The sequence below is a fragment of the Oncorhynchus clarkii genome, chromosome 4 (genome assembly GCF_045791955.1).
Source record: "Oncorhynchus clarkii lewisi isolate Uvic-CL-2024 chromosome 4, UVic_Ocla_1.0, whole genome shotgun sequence".
Classification (NCBI taxonomy): domain Eukaryota; kingdom Metazoa; phylum Chordata; class Actinopteri; order Salmoniformes; family Salmonidae; genus Oncorhynchus; species Oncorhynchus clarkii.
Window position 1 is genome coordinate 60012228 of NC_092150.1, and position 19415 is coordinate 60031642.

The 19415-nt window shown below is 40.5% G+C and overlaps 2 protein-coding genes across 24 annotated transcripts in view; one reads left to right on the forward strand and one right to left on the reverse strand.

Moving 5' to 3' along the window:
* The window catches only part of LOC139407024 (5'-nucleotidase-like), a 20258-nt gene extending 14848 nt beyond the window's left edge, over positions 1-5410 (forward strand). Inside the window, exons 5-9 of one of the 2 annotated variants that reach the window (XM_071150315.1) lie at positions 349-503; positions 592-700; positions 888-1037; positions 1250-1450; positions 1848-2641. In XM_071150315.1, the coding sequence (XP_071006416.1) occupies positions 349-503; positions 592-700; positions 888-1037; positions 1250-1450; positions 1848-2014 (782 nt within the window). In that variant the 3' untranslated portion in view covers positions 2015-2641. Of the gene's footprint in view, positions 1-348; positions 504-591; positions 701-887; positions 1038-1249; positions 1451-1835 lie in introns of both variants that reach the window. The other variant, XM_071150313.1, reaches the window with a different exon arrangement.
* LOC139407021 (sorting nexin-14-like) overlaps positions 3499-19415 on the reverse strand; it is a 27385-nt gene continuing 11468 nt past the window's right edge. For 5 of the 22 annotated variants that reach the window (XM_071150287.1, XM_071150301.1, XM_071150288.1 and 2 more), the window contains 16 exons: positions 19282-19396; positions 15481-15636; positions 15203-15327; positions 14987-15045; positions 14549-14575; positions 11981-12110; positions 11497-11671; positions 8623-8718; positions 8361-8461; positions 8026-8137; positions 7697-7737; positions 7370-7489; positions 5862-5985; positions 5016-5180; positions 4660-4755; positions 3679-3890 (listed from right to left, as the gene is read on the reverse strand). In XM_071150287.1, the coding sequence (XP_071006388.1) occupies positions 3703-3890; positions 4660-4755; positions 5016-5180; positions 5862-5985; positions 7370-7489; positions 7697-7737; positions 8026-8137; positions 8361-8461; positions 8623-8718; positions 11497-11671; positions 11981-12110; positions 14549-14575; positions 14987-15045; positions 15203-15327; positions 15481-15636; positions 19282-19396 (1830 nt within the window). In that variant the 3' untranslated portion in view covers positions 3679-3702. Of the gene's footprint in view, positions 3891-4565; positions 4756-5015; positions 5181-5861; positions 5986-7369; positions 7490-7696; positions 7738-8025; positions 8138-8360; positions 8462-8622; positions 8719-11496; positions 11672-11980; positions 12111-14548; positions 14576-14986; positions 15046-15202; positions 15328-15480; positions 15637-19281; positions 19397-19415 lie in introns of all 22 variants that reach the window. The other 17 variants (XM_071150299.1, XM_071150300.1, XM_071150295.1 and 14 more) reach the window with 12 other exon arrangements.

Sequence of the window (19415 nt, forward strand, 5' to 3'; positions counted from 1 at the left end):
ATGTACTAATCAGAATAATATTATGTTGCTGTAAATGTACGAGTTTTCTTTCTTGATCCCAGTACTGAATGTGGTCAAGAGTTAGAACAATGACTGTCTGTTCCTTGGTACAAATGAATCAGACTGGCTAGAATGCTTATCTACACGAGAAAACCTTGACTCGTAAATTATATTAAATTGGTATGGAGACGAATGTGGGAAGACTTGAGATACAGCCTTTGTACTGGAACGGAGATGGCACGGGTTGGTGTTGGAACTAATGATGTCATTTTCGGTTTATAACCTGTGGTAACCTGTATCGTGTGGAGTACTCTCGTGAATAAACTACATATGATTTCCTCTTGTCAGACCCCAGTATTCTTGCTGATGTAAACAAGTGGAAAAAGGCCCTGGCAAATTACTCCTCCCAGTATGTGGGGGAGACCCTGGTGTATCTCAATGGAACGTTTGAAGAGTGCAGGTTCCGAGAGTGCAACCTGGGAAACCTAATCTGCGACGCTATGGTGAGTTAGTATCCAGGACAGCTACCCAAACCTGGTACCTTTCGGTCAGTCTGTAGCCTACTGATGAAATCCTGTTATTTTGCTGTAGGTACACCACAACATTAAATATGCAGATGAGCTTCAGTGGAACCATGTCAGCTCCTGCATCGTCCAAGGGGGATCAATACGGTCATCCATAGATGAACGCAGCCGAAATGGTGCGTTTGCCTTTTATGGGGCTGTTTCCTGGACAACAGCAGAAAATTCAATGGAGATTCTCCATTGAGCTTGTTTTTTGTTGTTGTCCAGGACTAGGCTTAATCTGTGTCCAGGAAACCAGCCTTGTTTGCCATTTCTGGGGTTTTCTCCCTCAATGTGGAAACTGATTTAAATGTATTTTGTTAGGTTCCATCACGATGGAAGACCTGATTGCTGTGTTGCCGTTTGGAGGCACCTATGATCTGGTGCAGCTGAAGGGCTCCACTCTGAGGAAAGCTTTTGAGCACTCTGTCAGGAGATATGGAGGGAACACAGGGGAATTCCTTCAAGTATCAGGTATCAGTCTCCATTTCATTGGTAAAGAGGGTCATAATGTCAACTGGTTTAGGTTACATCAGGCACTTGTCTCCAGCTATCTATCCCCAAGAACCTGTGCACCTAAATTGAATTTACTATCGTTTTGCTTTTCCCTCTTAGTCAAACTACATGGAGAGGAATGAGGACAAGTGTTTTGGACTGACTTTATTTCACTCCTATAATCTCAATAGGATTCCATGTAGAGTATGATATGTCAAGGCCCCCAGGGGAGCGTGCCAGGAGTATCAATGTGCTCTGTACAAACTGCCGGGTGCCCGTCTACGAGCCACTGGACAACAGCAGACTCTACAAGGTGGTCCTGCCCTCCTACTTGGTGGAAGGAGGAGACGGATTCTCCATGATCAAAGAGGAGAAGCTGAAACACGACAGTGGTGAGCTCACAGAATTGAATAGATTAGAACACTAAAAGGTGCCATTGGAGACTACCAATTCCCTGTATAGTGCACCAGGATTGGGGTCAATTCAGAAAGTAAACCAAATTCTACATTTTCCTCAAAGCATTAAGAGAATTGAAGTTGGAATTTCAGTGTACTTCCTGAATTGTCTGCAATGTAATTGACCCCAACCCTGTAGTCCACTAAATAAGGAATAGGCCAGGGTGCCTTTTGGGACACTGATAATATATCTCTAGGGATGAGCTCCTTTCTGCAGACTCATAACTTATTTTATGAACAGGAACCCCTTGAGCATTTTCTGTTGCACAACTTATTTACCAGATAAGGTGTTGGTTAACTGGTTCATGGGGGTTGAAAATAGTTTATCTTACAGGTGACATGGACATTTCGGTGGTGGCCAGCTACATTACTGAGAGGAAGAAGGTGCACCCAGCTGTAGAAGGACGTATCAAGATTTCCAACTCAAATTCAGGAGGATCTGGACACACAATTCTGTTAATCCTCATAGGGCTGGTGATGGCTCTGTCTAGGAGCCTATGAGATCCCTGCCTGCAACGCTAGCTCGCCATTGGACGTGTTCTTCTCAGCATCCAAGGGAAGAGCTCAACTCTAGTTAGTCTAGTGAGAGTACAAATTAAGGACATTGGTGAAATATCCATTAACAAGGCGCTTACATATTTCTATATAAATACTGCAGCTTGATATGCACTGTCAATGACACACTGGACTTCTCTAGACAGGTTTTGCTTTGTCAAGTCTCATGTACAGTAACTGCTGTCAAGCTCTTGCTCAGAAATTCTGTTTATATAATAGTACCACATACAGTACCAACATAAGCAAACTTCAACAGAGCTGGAAACAGATGCCCACTGGCTGTTTTAATGTGTGCAAAGTATGCTTGCTTAACCAGCATTAGTTTATGGGAGAAGATATACAATGAGCTCTGTTTTTAAGCTCTTTGGGACCAGAGAGGTATCTAGAAAGGAGATAAATGAGTTGGTCAACCTTTTGTAAATATTTATAGAATTCTTTACTATGGTCATGAACGCTATACTGTTTTTTTTTTTTTTATAGGATGGTATAAATTCTGATTAGTACTTTCCTAAAGTTGGTTAGCTTGTTTCAAATCCCTGTTAATTCTAAAGAAATACATTGAACCAGAGGTCATATATTGAGTTTCTCAGTTGTAATTTGTAAATAGCCTATGTGAAATGTTTTATTTGGCTTAGTTGTGATATTGAAATAAGCTTGGTAGTAGTACATTTAGACAGATGTCAATGTTGGTCTAGCAGATATTTCTGTGATTTAAAAGCTGATCTTGAACTGGCTCTCATGCAACAACAAAATGAAAGTACAATGCCTCATTCCATCTAATGTAGGGTTTCAAAAAGGAAACAATGAAATCCCTGTGACTCAATGGTGTGAGTGGTGTGGCTTTGCTGCTCTCACCATTGATCAGGAGTATTCTGAGGAAAAGGAACACTCTCCCTCCGAAAGGCTTTATTCTTTACAGGGGCCAGCCATTCATCTCCACCCACCGCTGGCACCAGTGGACTGGGAATGCACGTGGTATTACCAATGAAAGTATCTCCTTTCCACAGTGGGAGAAACAAGATTCCAAGGGAGGGCAGATGGAAATCGTATTAGGTCATATGCAGGACACAACCATTTAGAAAACTGAGAAGCTGACTTTAAACATGCGCCTAACCACAGGTCTCAGCTCATTGCTTCAGCCTGCATCTCTATTTTTACAGCACACAAATTAAACCATAATTACCACGACAAACACATACGGTCGGGGAAGACCTCTTACATTGACACATCAAGAAGGACCTCGGTGCAGCAGCCAGCAAGGAATTATTTAAGCCAGACATGACATTTGACCAAGTAAAATCATTAAATATTTTATTGGAATGTTGATTTGATCCCAGAGACATTGGAATTTTCACTGCACTTTCTCTCCAGGGAAGGGAAGCGTGCTGTTATCTACATCCACTGGCTACTATCGGCCGATGGCTCTCTGTCCCTGCTGAATAGACATTATCACGGTATCCGCAGGAAGGTACACAAACTACATCCTGGTACCTTCCTACTTTATAAATAAGCGTGTCTTAAACATCTAAATAGTTTGGAAAAGACATGGTTGGCCTGTGTATCCGATTCTTAGGAATTGACCTTGCCAAGCTCTGGAAACAGTTCTTTGACAGCAATATCCATCAGAACGTAAGTCATCTGAGGGGCAGAGGACAGAAACAAGAGAGAAAACAGATAATGCACCATGAGACCTTGGCTGCAGAGAGAATTGTCTCCTTGTTTGGCTTTACCTGCTTGTTAAGAAGTGGCTGCTGAAAACCGTCAAAGAGAAGCCTGATGCCCTCGTATTTGGCCTCCTGTCCGATGCACTTTTCCACAAAGTCTATGAGGTGAAAAGACAAAGACATCAATACAGTACAACGGAGGCCCACTTAATCCATAAAAACTCAAACTATACCTTTGTCAGGTGATTCCATCAAATTATTATGACTATTTCCATGGATGATGCCATTGCACTTGTTCAACATGCAGCGTTTCTGCCAGGACATGCTTTCAAAAGTAGGACCAGGCTTCCAGAGATTAGAATGAAACCGATAAATCAGGGAGTGTTCACCAGACACAGGTTGTGTCCCAAAATGGCATCCAATTCCCTTTATAGTGCACTACTTTTGACCAGGGCCCATAGGGGCATATGCACAGGCAATGGGACTTATTGATATGATGAAATGGAAAATATCTGGGCTTGGTGAAAATTATTCTCTGCGTCTGGATGTCATTTGTTAATACAATGTAACAAAACGGAACTTGCTCGGTGGCTAATGAACTGTGATTAAGACATGAATCCATCATGCTGATAGCTAGATATCTTGTGTACAGAGTGCATACTGGATCTGTGCAGCACATGAATACAGCAAAAGAATACTAGAGAACATGTCAGGCAATGCTTGGTAGCCTGAGTTCCAGTCTGTTTGTATAATAACAATTTGGTGGTTGCTTATATTTTCTTATTTCACGCATGTGTGATTTAGAAATGTTTTTTTTGCATTTCCCAACTCACCGTCGGCGAGTGCCAGTCTGTTTCTGCTATCATAGCAACTCCTTGTCATATCATGTTTGTCATGTCATGACCAGGCTAAAAGCTTGGGTCTAACCTGGCAAATAATTCATCATCTCTTCAAATGCCTTCTTGGCTCTTCTCTGCTTGTCTCCTGTAGTGAGTTCCTCACTGGTCTCACAGAACACAGCATCTAAGATAGGGCAGAAAACATCATGATGAGTCTGGGAGAAGTGGATCAAGGCAAGGCAATTCCAGAACTTAATGGACAGTAATTCACAACAACAGTGAGATTGGATAAGCACTGAAGTGGAACAGCAACATCTACAGTGATTGTGTGTATTGCCCTAAAACCCTTTGGTGGAGCCTTAGGAAGGAAATAGGAGGGGTCGGGGAAGAAAAACAGTCAAAGGTTTATAAAGGGGGAAACATTACTGAAGCAATTCACTGTACCTCTGAGCATGGTGACGAGAGAGACAACGTGATGCTCCTGCAGGATCACGTCCAGTTTGTGCTGGATGTAGTTATCCATGTAGGCCTCCAGCGTGTTCTTGAACAAGATCCGTCCCCCTGACAGGATGTGGTGCAACCAGTCTGGCATGTGGAACACCACTCGACCTGTCGGGTCAAACAATAATTTCATCAAATGTATTTTGTTACATGAGCAGTTGTCACAAACACAGTCTCGCAACACAGAACCAAACACAATGAGAATAATCATGGCTGGGTAATAGGTGTGGGTCTGACAGTCCTGACCTTCCTACAACTAGCACTGTGACGGTCACAATTCTCTTTGTACACTTGCTTGCATGAATATGGTTCTTAATAAAAGCTATTTTAAAAAGCCATTACACTTTGTTATTATCATCATGCCATTTCATTATTATTATTTCAGGTTACTTATAAATATGAATCAACAAATTAAGAAATGCCAGGTTGGAGAGTGTCATATTTTCGTATTGACATCGCTAATGGAGTCAAAATAAATATATATGCCTACTTTGTCCTTGTTTTACTTTCATGTTGGACTTCATTCATTACCATCAGTTACTAGGTTATTAAATTACAGTCACAGGCCTACCTACAACCTTCATATACAACTACACACACACACACACACACACGTACTGTAGTGGCCATCACTGGCAATACTAAAACCCTCCATATTCTTTCACTAGATTCACTTCTAATGACAGCCGTATTATGCTCAAGATGTTTGTGTTATTTGTGTGACTACCATATTTCAAATCATGGTTCAGTCACAGGGGACTACTTCTTCCCTGGTGCCTGGTCACTTACCCATGAACATCATGTAGTCATACATCCCTTCCACTGAGATCACCTCCATAAAGCAGTTCCGGTTGTGTTTCTTCTCCAGGCCCTCGGGCAGGTTAGCATTGTTTTTGTACAGGTCAGTGAATAGCTAGGGAGATAGAAATATTTTATATTGACGAGAAATGGACTACAAAACACACAACTCAGCCTTTCAAGGAAGTTCAGAGTGAGTCAAACCACACAGTTAACACAGTCTGCCACACTTACTTAATCGTTTAAATCTGAGATTATACATGCAACATTTCCATGGAATATGTTTTTTCAAAAGTGCTAAACTCTGGAATGACCGGAACATTCTCTCATTACGGTTAGTGGAAGGAACATGCAAATATTTATCATTGTGACTGAAATGAGCACATCCTGTCAAAGAGCAGGGCTAAGGAGTATTTGACACTGACAAAAAAAATATTATTATTTTTTTTAACGGAAGATAGTCAAATATTTGGTTCCAGCATTCATCGTGGGGTCATTTGTAAAAACACCTGAGAGTTACGAGGAATGGTTTTAATTTATTAGTTGGGGTCAAGGCCAATGCTCCTTCAAATGTTTTGTGTCACTGAACAAGTTTCAGGTCTGCTGAGCGCAAGCTTCTACGTTGTGAAAATGCAGTGCAACTTCCAGTGGTCGTTTACTGTGAACACAGGCTGTACCCACTTTAAGTTAGTTTCAGACAGAGGTCAAGTAGGCTACTGTGGCTATTTGATCATAATGTAGACCTACCAGAAGGGCCTACCATCAAAAACAACAGAAAATGCATCCCATAACATTTTAACACAGAAATAGCTGTTCTATCATTCAGCCTACAGTAGCAGGCAATGTTTGGTGTTCAATGTAGGCCCACATTCCAGGAGCCTCTTGGGGGAAAAAAACCTGTAGGGCTTGATATAAACCTGTTTATGCAGTTGTCCTTTAGACAAGGAAGGTGACTGAAAATTAAACCACTTTACAAAATAAAATGTTTTCTTGTTCCCATAATTATAGAGAATCAGAAATATTATGCTACCCTCTGCCTATTGGCTACTTAGCCTGTCTCAAAATACAACACTGCCCCTTTAAAACAAGAAAAAGCTCTTTACCCTACTCACTTTTCAAAGATGCTCTTGTAGGAAGCAATCACTCCCCCATTGCTGACTACAAATTATCTAGGCTAATAACTCCCTAACTAGCAAAGGATATGAACAAATGGGCACGTGGCTACATACAGAGCTCGCTTCGTTCTCAAAACCAGACTTAGAGGGAACATTGGTCAAGGTTGTCCACTAAAGCAGGACACATGCCTAGATATATCTGAGATTGATGGGAGGGATGTATACAACCAGTGTTCACTGTGAAGTGTGTACGTGGTCCCAGGGCAAATGGGGAGCTTTGCACAGTAAGTGTAAAGGTAAAACTAGGGAATTTGGGGAAAATGTGACCCTATTATAGGCTTTTTTTTAAGGTTACTTTGGGGAATTGTGCAACCCTAGCCTCACCTTCTTGTTCTTCTCAGCAGTAGGGCTGAGCATGGTCATCTCTGGTCTGCTAGGTTTGGCTTTGGGAGATTCACAGGAGTTGAAGAAGGACTGGATGAAGGGCTCCAGGTTCTGTCCTTTCTGGCAGGCAGAGATGCAGAGGAAAACAAAGACAGAACATTGTGAATAATATCAGTCGACTGAGCCGGAATATTGTCTGATCATATCTACTTCCTTTTCCAGTTAAATTGAGTCTCAGAGATGAACTATGACATTGATATATTGGTATTGGCCAGAACCCCAAGAGATATGCTACTATTAAAAGCACATTGGAAAAATGCCTCTTACCTCTTTAATAATTTTTCCAGGGACAGACCTGAATATTTTACCTGAGAAGGAATAAAATCAATCAACACAGATCCACATGGCGCTACATAGCTAATCAATTATGAACTTCATGTATTTTACCATGGCATTTTTAGTCCTATAAATTCTGTATGAACGCATGGTCAAAAGTAGTGCACTATATAGAGGATAGGGTGGCATTTGGGACACAGAACATGTACTTCTCCAGGGTATCTTTAGCCCTCCTCGTGTTATAATATATATGAATGTTAGAAAATGTTCCATAGATGTTAATGATGTACTGTATGAATGTGTTAGAAAATGCTCCATACCGAGGTTGACATCAGGCAACATCTTGTCCATGAACTGAGACTCCATGCTGTGAGGCGATAGGAAGTCTGCCAACAACTGACTGTTACTTAACTCTGGGTGCTGCATCAGTCTCTGTTCCCAACACACGCACATAAAGGCATGGATGCAGGCACGGATGCACGCATAGATGCACACACACACAATACAAATATGCATATGCACACACGCACAGGACTCACCAAAAGTGAGAGATGACGATATATTAGAGTAATTTGATTGTTTGTTGTTTTTTTAAGCCTTGAATGCACTACAGTTACTTCACACTATGCAGAGGAACAGGCCTATGAATCATTACCTGCAAATATTCCTCAAATTCTTCCCTTTTGGATGACAAGAACTCATAGTTCTTTGGTCCAATAATTCTTTTGGAGGGAAGCTGTGCATCTGCAAATGAGCCTGTGCAAAAGTGAACAAGGTCAATTTACTAGTGACATTTACAGTGTCAAAGAAGGAAACAAAAGTTCTGTCTGAATCCACCAGCCACAGGACTGAAATAAAGCCAAAAGGGTATAACTTCCTCTGTTAAAATGTGTGAGAAAGTATAAATGACATCTTACCATGGAACTCTGTGAGTTTATTTTCTAGAACGTAGAATTCCATGTATCTTCTGAAGATGGACCAGTTCTCCGTTTCTTGCCCCACTGAGAAAACCGCTCAAGAATCAACAGAATTGAAAACCAACATCAATATTGCAGTTTTATATTTCCCAATCCCCACTGTCATAATTCATCAAATGTATGGCTGCTTCCCAAATGGCACTTCATTCCCTACATAGTAGGTAGGCCGATATATAGAATTCATTAGATTGATTTGAATTTGTGTTTTAGCGCGATGTTCCAAATGCTTGTATCACAACAATCAAAAGTACATTTTTCCCCTGTTTTTATGAGCGTTGATGTATTTTTGGTCTCATCTCTTTCGCTCCTTCTGTGCACCTTCTCACTCGCACACAGACAAAGTCCCTCCCCATGCCACTCACAACAATGACAAACGATAACTTCTTGCTCTCTAACAAGCAGTCTAAACTTGCTATTTGCATTTGAGGTTTGGGTGAACAGAATCGGTCATATGGACACTGAAATACTTAAGAAAATGTTCTGTAATAGAGGAGAACGATACTCTTTTTATATGTCTCAACTCCCAACATTCATAACAAAGCAGATCCTACTAAAACGGGAGTATCAATAAACATGCTCAGTTTCTGACACGCTACTGCTAGCAGCATTTTAGCCACAGACTTACATACTAGCTGTCTTGTCTGTTTTTTTTTTATAAATGTGCAATGAGCATAAAAATATTCATTTAGATAAGGAATTGGCAACTCATTGTCATTCTGAGAAATAAGCACCTTCTTATCCAGGTAAGCCACTTGATTTCAACAACGAAACAAAGTGAACAGGCTATGCTGTTCAAACAGTTGAGATGGACAGGAGGGTGTATTCATAATAGTTCAACTGTTCTACCTTATTAGCAAGCAAATAGAAAGCTTATGGTAGAAGGCTTATATTTTAGCCTAGGTATAATTTTATACGCCCTGAATTAATTTGATTATTGCTGACTGTTTGAAATGCAGTGTATTTGACCTTTAATTGTGCAACAAAGCTTATTTAAATGTAAAAAAAGAATCAAGATATTTATCGTAGGGGTGGACGATATGAACAAAAATTCATATCACGATATTTTCCACTGTCCGGACGATAACGATATACTTTAAACAAAAAACATTTCATGAGCCCTTCAAAGTTAATAAATGACAAAATATTGCTTTTGAACCTTATAAATACAGAAAGGGGGCATTGCACATTTTTGTATGTATGTATGTATGTATGTCTGTGGTAAACCTGTGCAAACATGAAACAAAAAGGTATGAGTTAAATAAAATACAAATATTTAATGCACTCAGGATGTAAAGAAAATGTCAACTTTTTTTTGTTTTACTTGTTCCTGCCAAATACAAGTAGTACAGTCTTTTTTCCGCAAAACACCGGTTACATTGCCATCAATAATTGAATAATAAAATCAATAAAATCAATTATTGATTTCAGAACCTCCGTCTTGAACAAAGGAGGACCGGCTTCAGATTCGACACACTCACGTATGACTCTCCTGACGGCATTTGCTCCCGAGTGGCACAGCGGTCTAAGGCACTGCATCTCAGGGCTAGAGGCGTCACTACAGACCTTGGTTCGATCCCGTGCGGGATCGGGAGTCCCATGGCGGCACAAAATTGGCCCAGCGTTGTCCGGGTAATGGGGGGGTTTGGCCGGGTAGGCCTTCATTGTAAAATAAGAATTTGTTCTTAACCGACTTACCCAGTTAAATAAAGGTTAAATAAATTAAACATTTTAAAAATACAGTGAAATCCTGGAGGTGCTACCGTGATGGATTCAAAGACCTCACTGTCTTGCCAGGAGAGTGCAGGGTGTTCTAGAGTTCTGGTAGACATGTTTTGCTGAAGTATTTACAGCTCAGGATCTCGTATCTTGGGTATAGAGTTCAAATCAATTTTCTGAAACAGTCTTTCTCCACAGTTTGATTTGTTTCCATGTCTTTCGCTATGTGATACGTAATTGCATTCGTTATTTCATTCCACTTCTTGTCATACGGATTACCACTAATGATTGGTGCGTTGAGTGATAGCTGAGTGCGGGTCTGGCTTGAAGATGTCTTAAGACTTGTTCAGCTGCTCCGGTGGTTTGTTGCACGCATTCTGGTAGATTCTTCATATTCGCGCACATTTCAGATGGTGAAAAAGATTGCTGGAGTTTCCACCTTTGGCAAGCACAATGAGTCTACACAACTTACACAATACTATTTGTTGGTTGAGGTCCGATATCTGAAAGCCAAACCAGTTCCAGTCGTCCTGCAAATCAACCTCAATAGTGTTATTTTCCTCGTCTTCAGTCATCCTCAATTCTTGCTTATACTTTTGCGCTTGTGTTTCGGACACTTTTGCTAACGAAAGGAGTTTACTTCACTACATGTTTGTTTGCATATGTCTTTTGTTGACTTTGATTGATAGGCAGATTGCGTGTAATGTCCATGCTCCTATTTTTTTTCTTTGCTAAAAAAAAAAAAAAGCTATGTAAAAGATAAAACAATTTGAACTAGCTAGCCCACTAAGCTGTATCACTCGACTGAAATTTTGAACAAAACAAAAACACCTTATTTCATACATTTATTCATTTACCATGATATGGCAAAATCCACATCATGGCACAACATCATACCAGTATTCACATTCATACCAGTACACCACCCAACCCCAATATATCTTGAATCACTCATAACTATCTTTAGGCCATATCCCCCAGCCCTACTACATAGTGCCCTACTATTGACCAGGACTCTCTGATCAAAAGTAGTGCATTATGTTGGTAATAGGGTGCCATTTGGGACTAACTCATAAACACCTCTGGTCGTGCCCTCACCTTCCTTCCTGTCGTTGCGTTCCACTTCGATACAGAACACAGGGACTCTCTCCCTATTGACCTCATCAACGTAGGGGATGGTGATGCTCCAGGCTGACAGGTTCCTCAGGACTCCTGGAGTACTGAAAGCCTCCACTGGGGTGTTATCCTCCACCACCACTGTGGCCTCCTCAATCTGCAACACATGGGAGGTGTGGGACGACAGTTGAACTAAGCTCATGAGGCACTTATAAGTTATATTATTTTAGAATCAAATAATTTACATAAAAGTTTTAAAAAATATATATGCACCAATAGCAGAACGTCCCTTTAAATTGTACTTAGCCTAAAAAATAAAACCTTTGGTGATAATAAATATGAAAACCACCTATTCATATACAGATAGTGGAGGATGGGGAAGTGATATTGGTTTCTCTTTGGGTGTCCGTTTTAAATTATTGCACTATATCGGAAATAGAGTGCCATTTGGAGGGGAAGCGCTCACCGCTTCATCTTCAGCATTGACCATGGCGTACGGCAGCATAGTCCCCTCCATGGTAGTGCTTTTGAAGACACCTTTGATTTTGCTGCCGATCCTGCTTATCCCGAAGGACTCCCCTCGTTTTGAGATATTCCTTCAGAGGCACAAACAAAAACATAGAGTCGGAAAGGGAGCTGTGAGCGACTGCATGTGTTCCTGTCAACAGTTGAGGCCACTTATGCAAACGTCTGATGTTAATGCAGCCTTGCCTCATGTCAAAATGCCATGCTGATTTCCAAATCCGAACACCACACAACGAGAGCACACATTATGAAACGCTGCACATTCAACTAACGGACAGACGAAAACAGATGAGAGGTACTTTGAAGTTGTGTATTACAGGAGTACATGCTTACAGACTAAGGCTCAAAGCTAGCCACACACAAAGCATCCTCCATTCAAGCACTCGCATCTTTGTATTAGAGGTCGAGCGATTAATCGGAATGACCGATTAATTAGGGCCGATTTCAAGTTTTCATAACAATCGGAAATCGGTATTGTTGGACAAAGATTTTGCCGATTTTACACCTTTATTTAATCTTTATTTAACTAGGCAAGTCAGTTAAGAACACATTTTTATTTTCAATGACGGCCTAGGAACGGTAGGTTAACTGCCTCATTCAGGGGAAGAACGACAGATTTTCACCTTGTCAACTTGGGGGATTCAATCTTGCAACCTTACAGTTAACTAGTCCAATGCTCTAACCACCTGCCTCTCATTGCACTCCACGAGGAGACTGCCTGTTACACGAATGCAGTAAGAAGCCAAAGTAAGTTGCAAGCTAGCATTAAACTAATCTTATAAAAAACAATCATAATCACTAGTTGGTTGACCACACATGGTTGATGATATTACTAGTTTATCTAGCGTGTCCTGCGTTGCATATAATTGATGCGGTGCGCATTGTTGCTCCAATGTGTACCTAACCATGAACATCAATGCCTTTCTTAAAATCAATTACACAGAAGTATATATTTTTAAACCTGCATATTTAGCCAACAGAAATCCAGTTTAGCAGGTGAAATTGTGTCACTTCTCTTGCGTTCATTGCACGCAGAGTCAGTGTATATGCAACAGTTTGGGCCGCCTAATTTGCCAGAATTTTACGTAATTATGACATAACATTGAAGGTTGTGCAATGTAACAGGAATATTTAGACTAATGGATGCAACCCCTTAGATAAAATACGGAACGGTTCCGTATTTCACTGAAAGAATAAACGTCTTGTTTTCGAGATGATAGTTTCCAGATTCGACCATATTAATGACCTAATGCTCGTATTTCTTTGTGTTATCATGTTATAACTAAGTCTATGATTTGATAGAGCAGTCTGACTGAGCGGTGGTAGGCAGCAGCAGGCTCGTAAGCATTCATTCAAACAGCACTTTCGTGCGTTTTGCCAGCAGCTCTTCGTTGTGCTTCAAGCATTGCGCTGTTTATGACTTCAAGCCTATCAACTCCTGAGATTAGGCTGGTGTAGCCGATGTGAAATGGCTAGCTAGTTAGAGGGGTGCGCGCTAATAGCGTTTCAAACGTCACTCGCTCTGAGACTTGAAGTGGTTGTTCCCCTTGCTCTGCATAAGTAACGCTGCTTCGAGTGTGGCTGTTGTCGATGTGTTCCTGGTTCGAGCCCAGGTAGGGGCGAGGAGAGGGACGGAAGCTATAACGTTACTGTTACACTGGCAATACTAAAGTGCCTATAAGAACATCCAATAGTCAAAGGTTAACGAAATACAAATGGTATAGAGAGAAATAGTCCTATAATTTCTATAATAACTACAACCTAAAACTTCTTACCTGGGAATATTGAAGAATCATGGTAAAAGGAACCACCAGCTTTCAAATGTTCTCATGTTCTGAGCAAGGAACTTAAACGTTAGCTTTCTTACATGGCACATATTGCACTTTTACTTTCTTCTCCAACACTATGTTTTTGCATTATTTAAACCAAATTGAACATGTTTCATTATTTATTTGAGGCTAAATGGATTTTATTGATGTATTATGTTAAGTTAAAATAAGTGTTCATTCAGTATTGTTGTAATTGTCATTATTACAAATACATAAAAATAAAATTATATATATATATATATATATATACATACATACATACACACACACACATACAAATCGGACGATTAATCGGTATCGGTTTTATTTTGGGGTCCTCCAATAATCGGTATCGTATCGGCGTTGAAAAATCATAATTGGTCGACCTATACTTTGTTTATTCAAAAGGTGCACCTAAAATAAAGACCAATACATCTATCCAAAATGTAACATAGGCCAATAACCCCAAACCTTTTTCACTTAGCGCAATTCAACACGGTAAAGGTAAGTCAATACAAAAACACATACAAACACTAGATTGCAAAAGCCTACTGAAGACAAGTGCTTATTGCCCCACAATGCTTTGGTTCCATTCACTTCATTCTGGGCATATTAAGTAGCATATCTTGCAAGCAGCTAAATCAACGGCAGCCAGCCGAGGGACATTAGCTTGGCCTGCATCATTCAAAACACATACTCACCTCATATCATCCAAACTCAGACTATTCCTGGAATAATAGGCACAATGAATCACAGGCTGCCAGGATAAACAGGAGCAGCCCACAAATAGTACAAATTAGCCACAGTGCCCTTTGTGGGGATGTGGTGGGCGTCAACAGGTCTGTTACTGGGGCCAAAAATAATACACCACCCTAATGTAGTGTTGATGTGAACTTGATTTAGACTTGGAGGCATTCTGTGTATTACATGAATGACATAATGAAACTAGTCTTAACACTTCTGTTTGGAAGAATATTAAAGCTCTCCAATTAAGTCTCTATTTAGATGTAAAGGGAACATTTGTGGACTATATTATGACAACAACAAAAAACCTATAAAACGAACTACACTAAACCACTTAAGCTTAGAGTAATATTAGACATCTTTCCAATGTAGTCATTGCCATCAGGAGCACAAACCTGTTCATTCTGGAGTCCATTTTTGGAGACTCCACCCCCCTCAGAAGGTGTCTGAAATACTGCAGAGAGAAAGAGAGCTAATAAATGTGGGAAAATGTTATCCATTTGTCAACTTGCTTTTGTATATCTTTTGACTCTGTCATAGTATGTTTGGCCTATGTGCAATTTAGAACACAGACGATAGTATAGTAGTGTAGGTGCTGTACTTGGGCTCACCTCATCGCTGTGGCAGAACATTGGGGTGAAGACGCTCTCAAGCAGGGACAGCACATGCTCATAGGCCTCAAACAGGCAGTGCATGGTCTGCAGCTTCACCACACCCTCGTACGGCCCCTGTGCAACTAGTGCCAATTATGACAGAGTACAGTAAAATAAAATATATTAAAAAGAGCAAGTCATATATGAGAAAATAGCACATATCTGAACAAAAAAAGGCTGCGTACGTCACACTATGTTGAACAATGATTGTGTACCGAGAATCTAGCAGAGCTTACTGTTTCGTATTTCCTCGATGATGAAGGGGTCAAAGCTGATCTTGTCGATGCTTTCTTCCAGGCAGTAGGTCTCATAGAGGTGCTGCACCTCTCCATGCAGGCGCTGCAGCTCAGAGTCACTCAGCTCCGGACACAGGATCTTATCATTGAACTCCTCTGGAATGACATGAAGGAGAACTAGATGAATGCTGTTACAGTGTTACTTGATTGATCAATGTTTTATAAAACTTCCAAATTCACAGTAGAGGTGCGTGGGTAAAATCACTGGGGAAGCCAAGCCAGGGGGGAAAAAAAGCCATATTACGACCTACGTGTTGTGATACTTGCGTTGTTTGTTCTATACCCTGTTAGTTCATATGCCTTGCGACCCTGATATAAAGGTCGGGACAATAAGGCACAGTGGCAGAATAAATTCAACCACACCTTTGTTTCAACACAAAACCAGAGAGTGAAGTCCACAAAACATATTGCATGTAACAAACAGTCACATGACCTACAGCATGGTTAAGCAAGTTAATGTTTCCGACATTTTCAGACTACTAAACAACTATTGATTTAGAACACCGTAGGGTTAACACAAGTTGCAAAGAAAACAGGGAGCTGCCTCCACTATTCCAGCACCATTTCAACATCAAATCACCTATGCTTAGTCTAATATAGCGACAACTAAAAGATTTCAAAAACAATTTAGTCCAATCAACATAAGCTAGATATGTGGCTGTCCATGGTACTGATTGATGTGTGCGCGCGTGTGTGTAAGTAAGTTTAAAAAAAAACATGTTGACTCACCCTACGTGTAGAAAAATGCCAATGCCATCCTCCTCTCTTTCATGTTGCAGAAACGGTATATGATTTTCATACAGTACACACTTAGTTTTTGTTGTCCTCGGCTACCTGGCTAAAATGCTGGCTGGCTAGTCTGACTTCATGGGCAACGATTAGCCTGCTAGTTAACATTAGCCTACTACATCTAGCTACATATTGAACTTCCATCCTCTCAGGCCTGAGGCACAATGTATGAATTTATGGTTAGATCAGAATCACCGCTATAATCACTGGCCAGTACAGAGAAGTAAGTAAAGCCACAAGTTGAAATTCCTACCTCCGTCCATGGCTAATTTAGGAAAGGGCCCATTTCAGCTAGCTAGCCACCGGAGGACAACAACACAACGAGATGCAACAATTCAAGTTGTTTTCTGTCAATTAAGTTTGGCTTGATGTGCTTGGTGTGAAGCCAAATCCAAACTGGCTTCCCTTGATAGGTCTATTCACAGCTGAGCTCACTCAGTTTAGCTCAAAGGTGATTGCGCCCATTATTGTAAAATTGTTTATCAAGGGAGGACAAATGCTACGGGCAGCAACAGAGCTGTCACAAAATTTAGTCAGCCTGTGATTGTCAAGCAAATAACTGTCGGGCTCACATTTAGCATCTCCTGGCTTCCACACATGGATTTATTAGACTTTATAAGGCTACGTAATATAGGTCAAAAGAAGCATTATATGAAGAACATCTAATCTATTTCAGAAGAACAGAATAGCATACTCTTGAGTTGTCCTTATGTTTGGTCCTGAACTGGCTATGCCAAATGGCTGTGGGCTACACTAGTTCATTTAGTAAACAAAACTTACTTAGAATTCCATGGCATTATTTTATAGTATGAAGAATAAAATAGAAAAAGCTAAACAAAATCCCAATATTTTTTCCAAACGATTTGAAGGTGTGCGCACATGCGGCTATTCTGTGTTGAGCGGTTAACATAAATGAGGTACTCCTATACGTTTCATTTGGAGTTATTAATGTAACTTAACTGTTCTACAAACGTTGGGCTATATGTTTTGATTTTTAATACATTGTAAGGCTGCATGATGCAACTAATGATTTGAAAAAAGTTGCTTGAAAGGCATGAGCGCTGCTTTGTTTTTTTGCGCAAGCTGCACACTTCATTTGTCTCTCATTCTCTCACAATTAGACAAGCACTTGATAATGCCTCGAATTTCACGCCGGCATCCCCTTTGTGTCTGTAATGCCCCCTAAAAAAATACATGCCTTTTGCGGCCAGTGACCATTGTGCTACATTGTACCCTTCACCCTGAGTGCTGTACGCTCCAAAGCACCGCTCACTCACACGGCTCTCCATCACGTGATTGAGTCTTTCTCACAGGCTACAAGTGAAGACCGACACATCCGGGACGCAACTGCGCACGTCCTTATCCAATTTCGAGGCGCATATTGAAGATATTGGAAGAACTGTCCACATTTACTTTTTGTCAGCCAACAAGATGAATAGGCCTAACGAACAGCAAAAGCACTAGCCTATGTCAATCTACTATCCCACATAGTACAAAAGTCAACATATTCTATTCTGTGCGAGAAATAAATATTCCAAACATAGTCTGGGACAGTTCTGGTATGCAATAGAAGTGATAATATATAGGTTAATATTGCCACCCATCAGACTATTCTTGACTTAATCTTGTCTTTACGTGTACTAAATAATATATGTGTAAAATGTGTTTTGATTTAGAATGGCCCATTATCATGCACCTGTCTCGAAACAGGGGAAGTGGTAAAAAATACATGTCATCTATGAACTTCAGTAGCGAATGGAGGGCGCTTTTCCCATGGTTCATTTTAAATGCCAGCCAGGTAGGCTATACTCCTGTTGTAAAGATAAACAATGTGCTTAATATTAGGAAAGTTGAGAAATAAATATAGTAGGCCTAGCCTATAGAAAGATGGGATCCTCTTTTTAAAAGAGGCCATCACTCTGTTCTCTCATGCAATTGCATAGCCTATAGAAATGTTGTGTAACAGGAGCTCATTGGCTCTCATGAAGTGTTTGATTAGATTTTCAAACACATTTGCATTGATGTTAGAGTGATTAGAGGGACAATAGAGTGCTGAGTACCAGGCAGTTAGCAAGTTTGGTAGGCTACTAATGACCATCAGCAGCATTAGAACTTGGAGAAGCCTAATTACCGTGACTAAACGGTCACGTGGAATTTGACTGCCTTTTGACTTGTGACCGCTGGTGTGGCGGCAATACAGTCATCGCAACAGCCCGAGGTGGCAACAATATCAAACTATTTTTGACCAGACATCATCAGATAGATGGGCTACACATACAGAGGGGCGCATTTTGAATTGCTAACTCTGTATTCCTATGGGTCTCATTCTTACTCATGATTATTTATACACATTTGAAACGGTTATAGTTCAAAGGTTTTTGACAAGCAATCTAAGTAGGGTCAGTCTGAACATGTCAATGTTGGTTTGGAGTTGATAGTTTAAACAGTAAAATGGTTGATAGGTCTAGATTATTATTTAAAAAATTAAAATTTTAGTCTATGGGAGCTCATTTAAATATTGCAGTAATAAAAAAAAAAAGTAGAAATGCTATCAAAAATATTTTCTCAAACAATCTAAACTGGGGCAATCTGGTTTCGTGTTAATAGCTAACATATTTTAAGCTCTAGAGTGGGCCTGAAGAAGTCGAATAAGAAATAGTGTCTTGCCTTCAGCAAGCACACTAATAAAGAAAGAGAAGTGGGGTTGAGTGTTGTGACTCTAGACATCACTGACTATGGTTACTCTGTGTCATCATGGACTTATGGTCTTCAATATTACATGCCTCTCAATATGGGAGTAGCAAGCAGGAAAGATGGCAATGCAAATGTATTTCTGTCATGACAAACAACTCAATTCAAAAAATATTTTATGGGGTGAGAATGTGGTAGGAGGCAAACAAAAGGCCTTTTATAGCCTTGTATGAGGATCTCTGAAAGTAGTGCTGTCCTTACCCACAGTGAGGCAGAACTGAAGAACCTGCACGGCCCCCTCTTGCTTCAGGAAGTTCATGAAGCGGAAGAGCAGGTCCTGTTGCTCCCGGATCTCCTTCAGCTCCAGCTTCAGCACCTGGGAAACCACAGGCGGG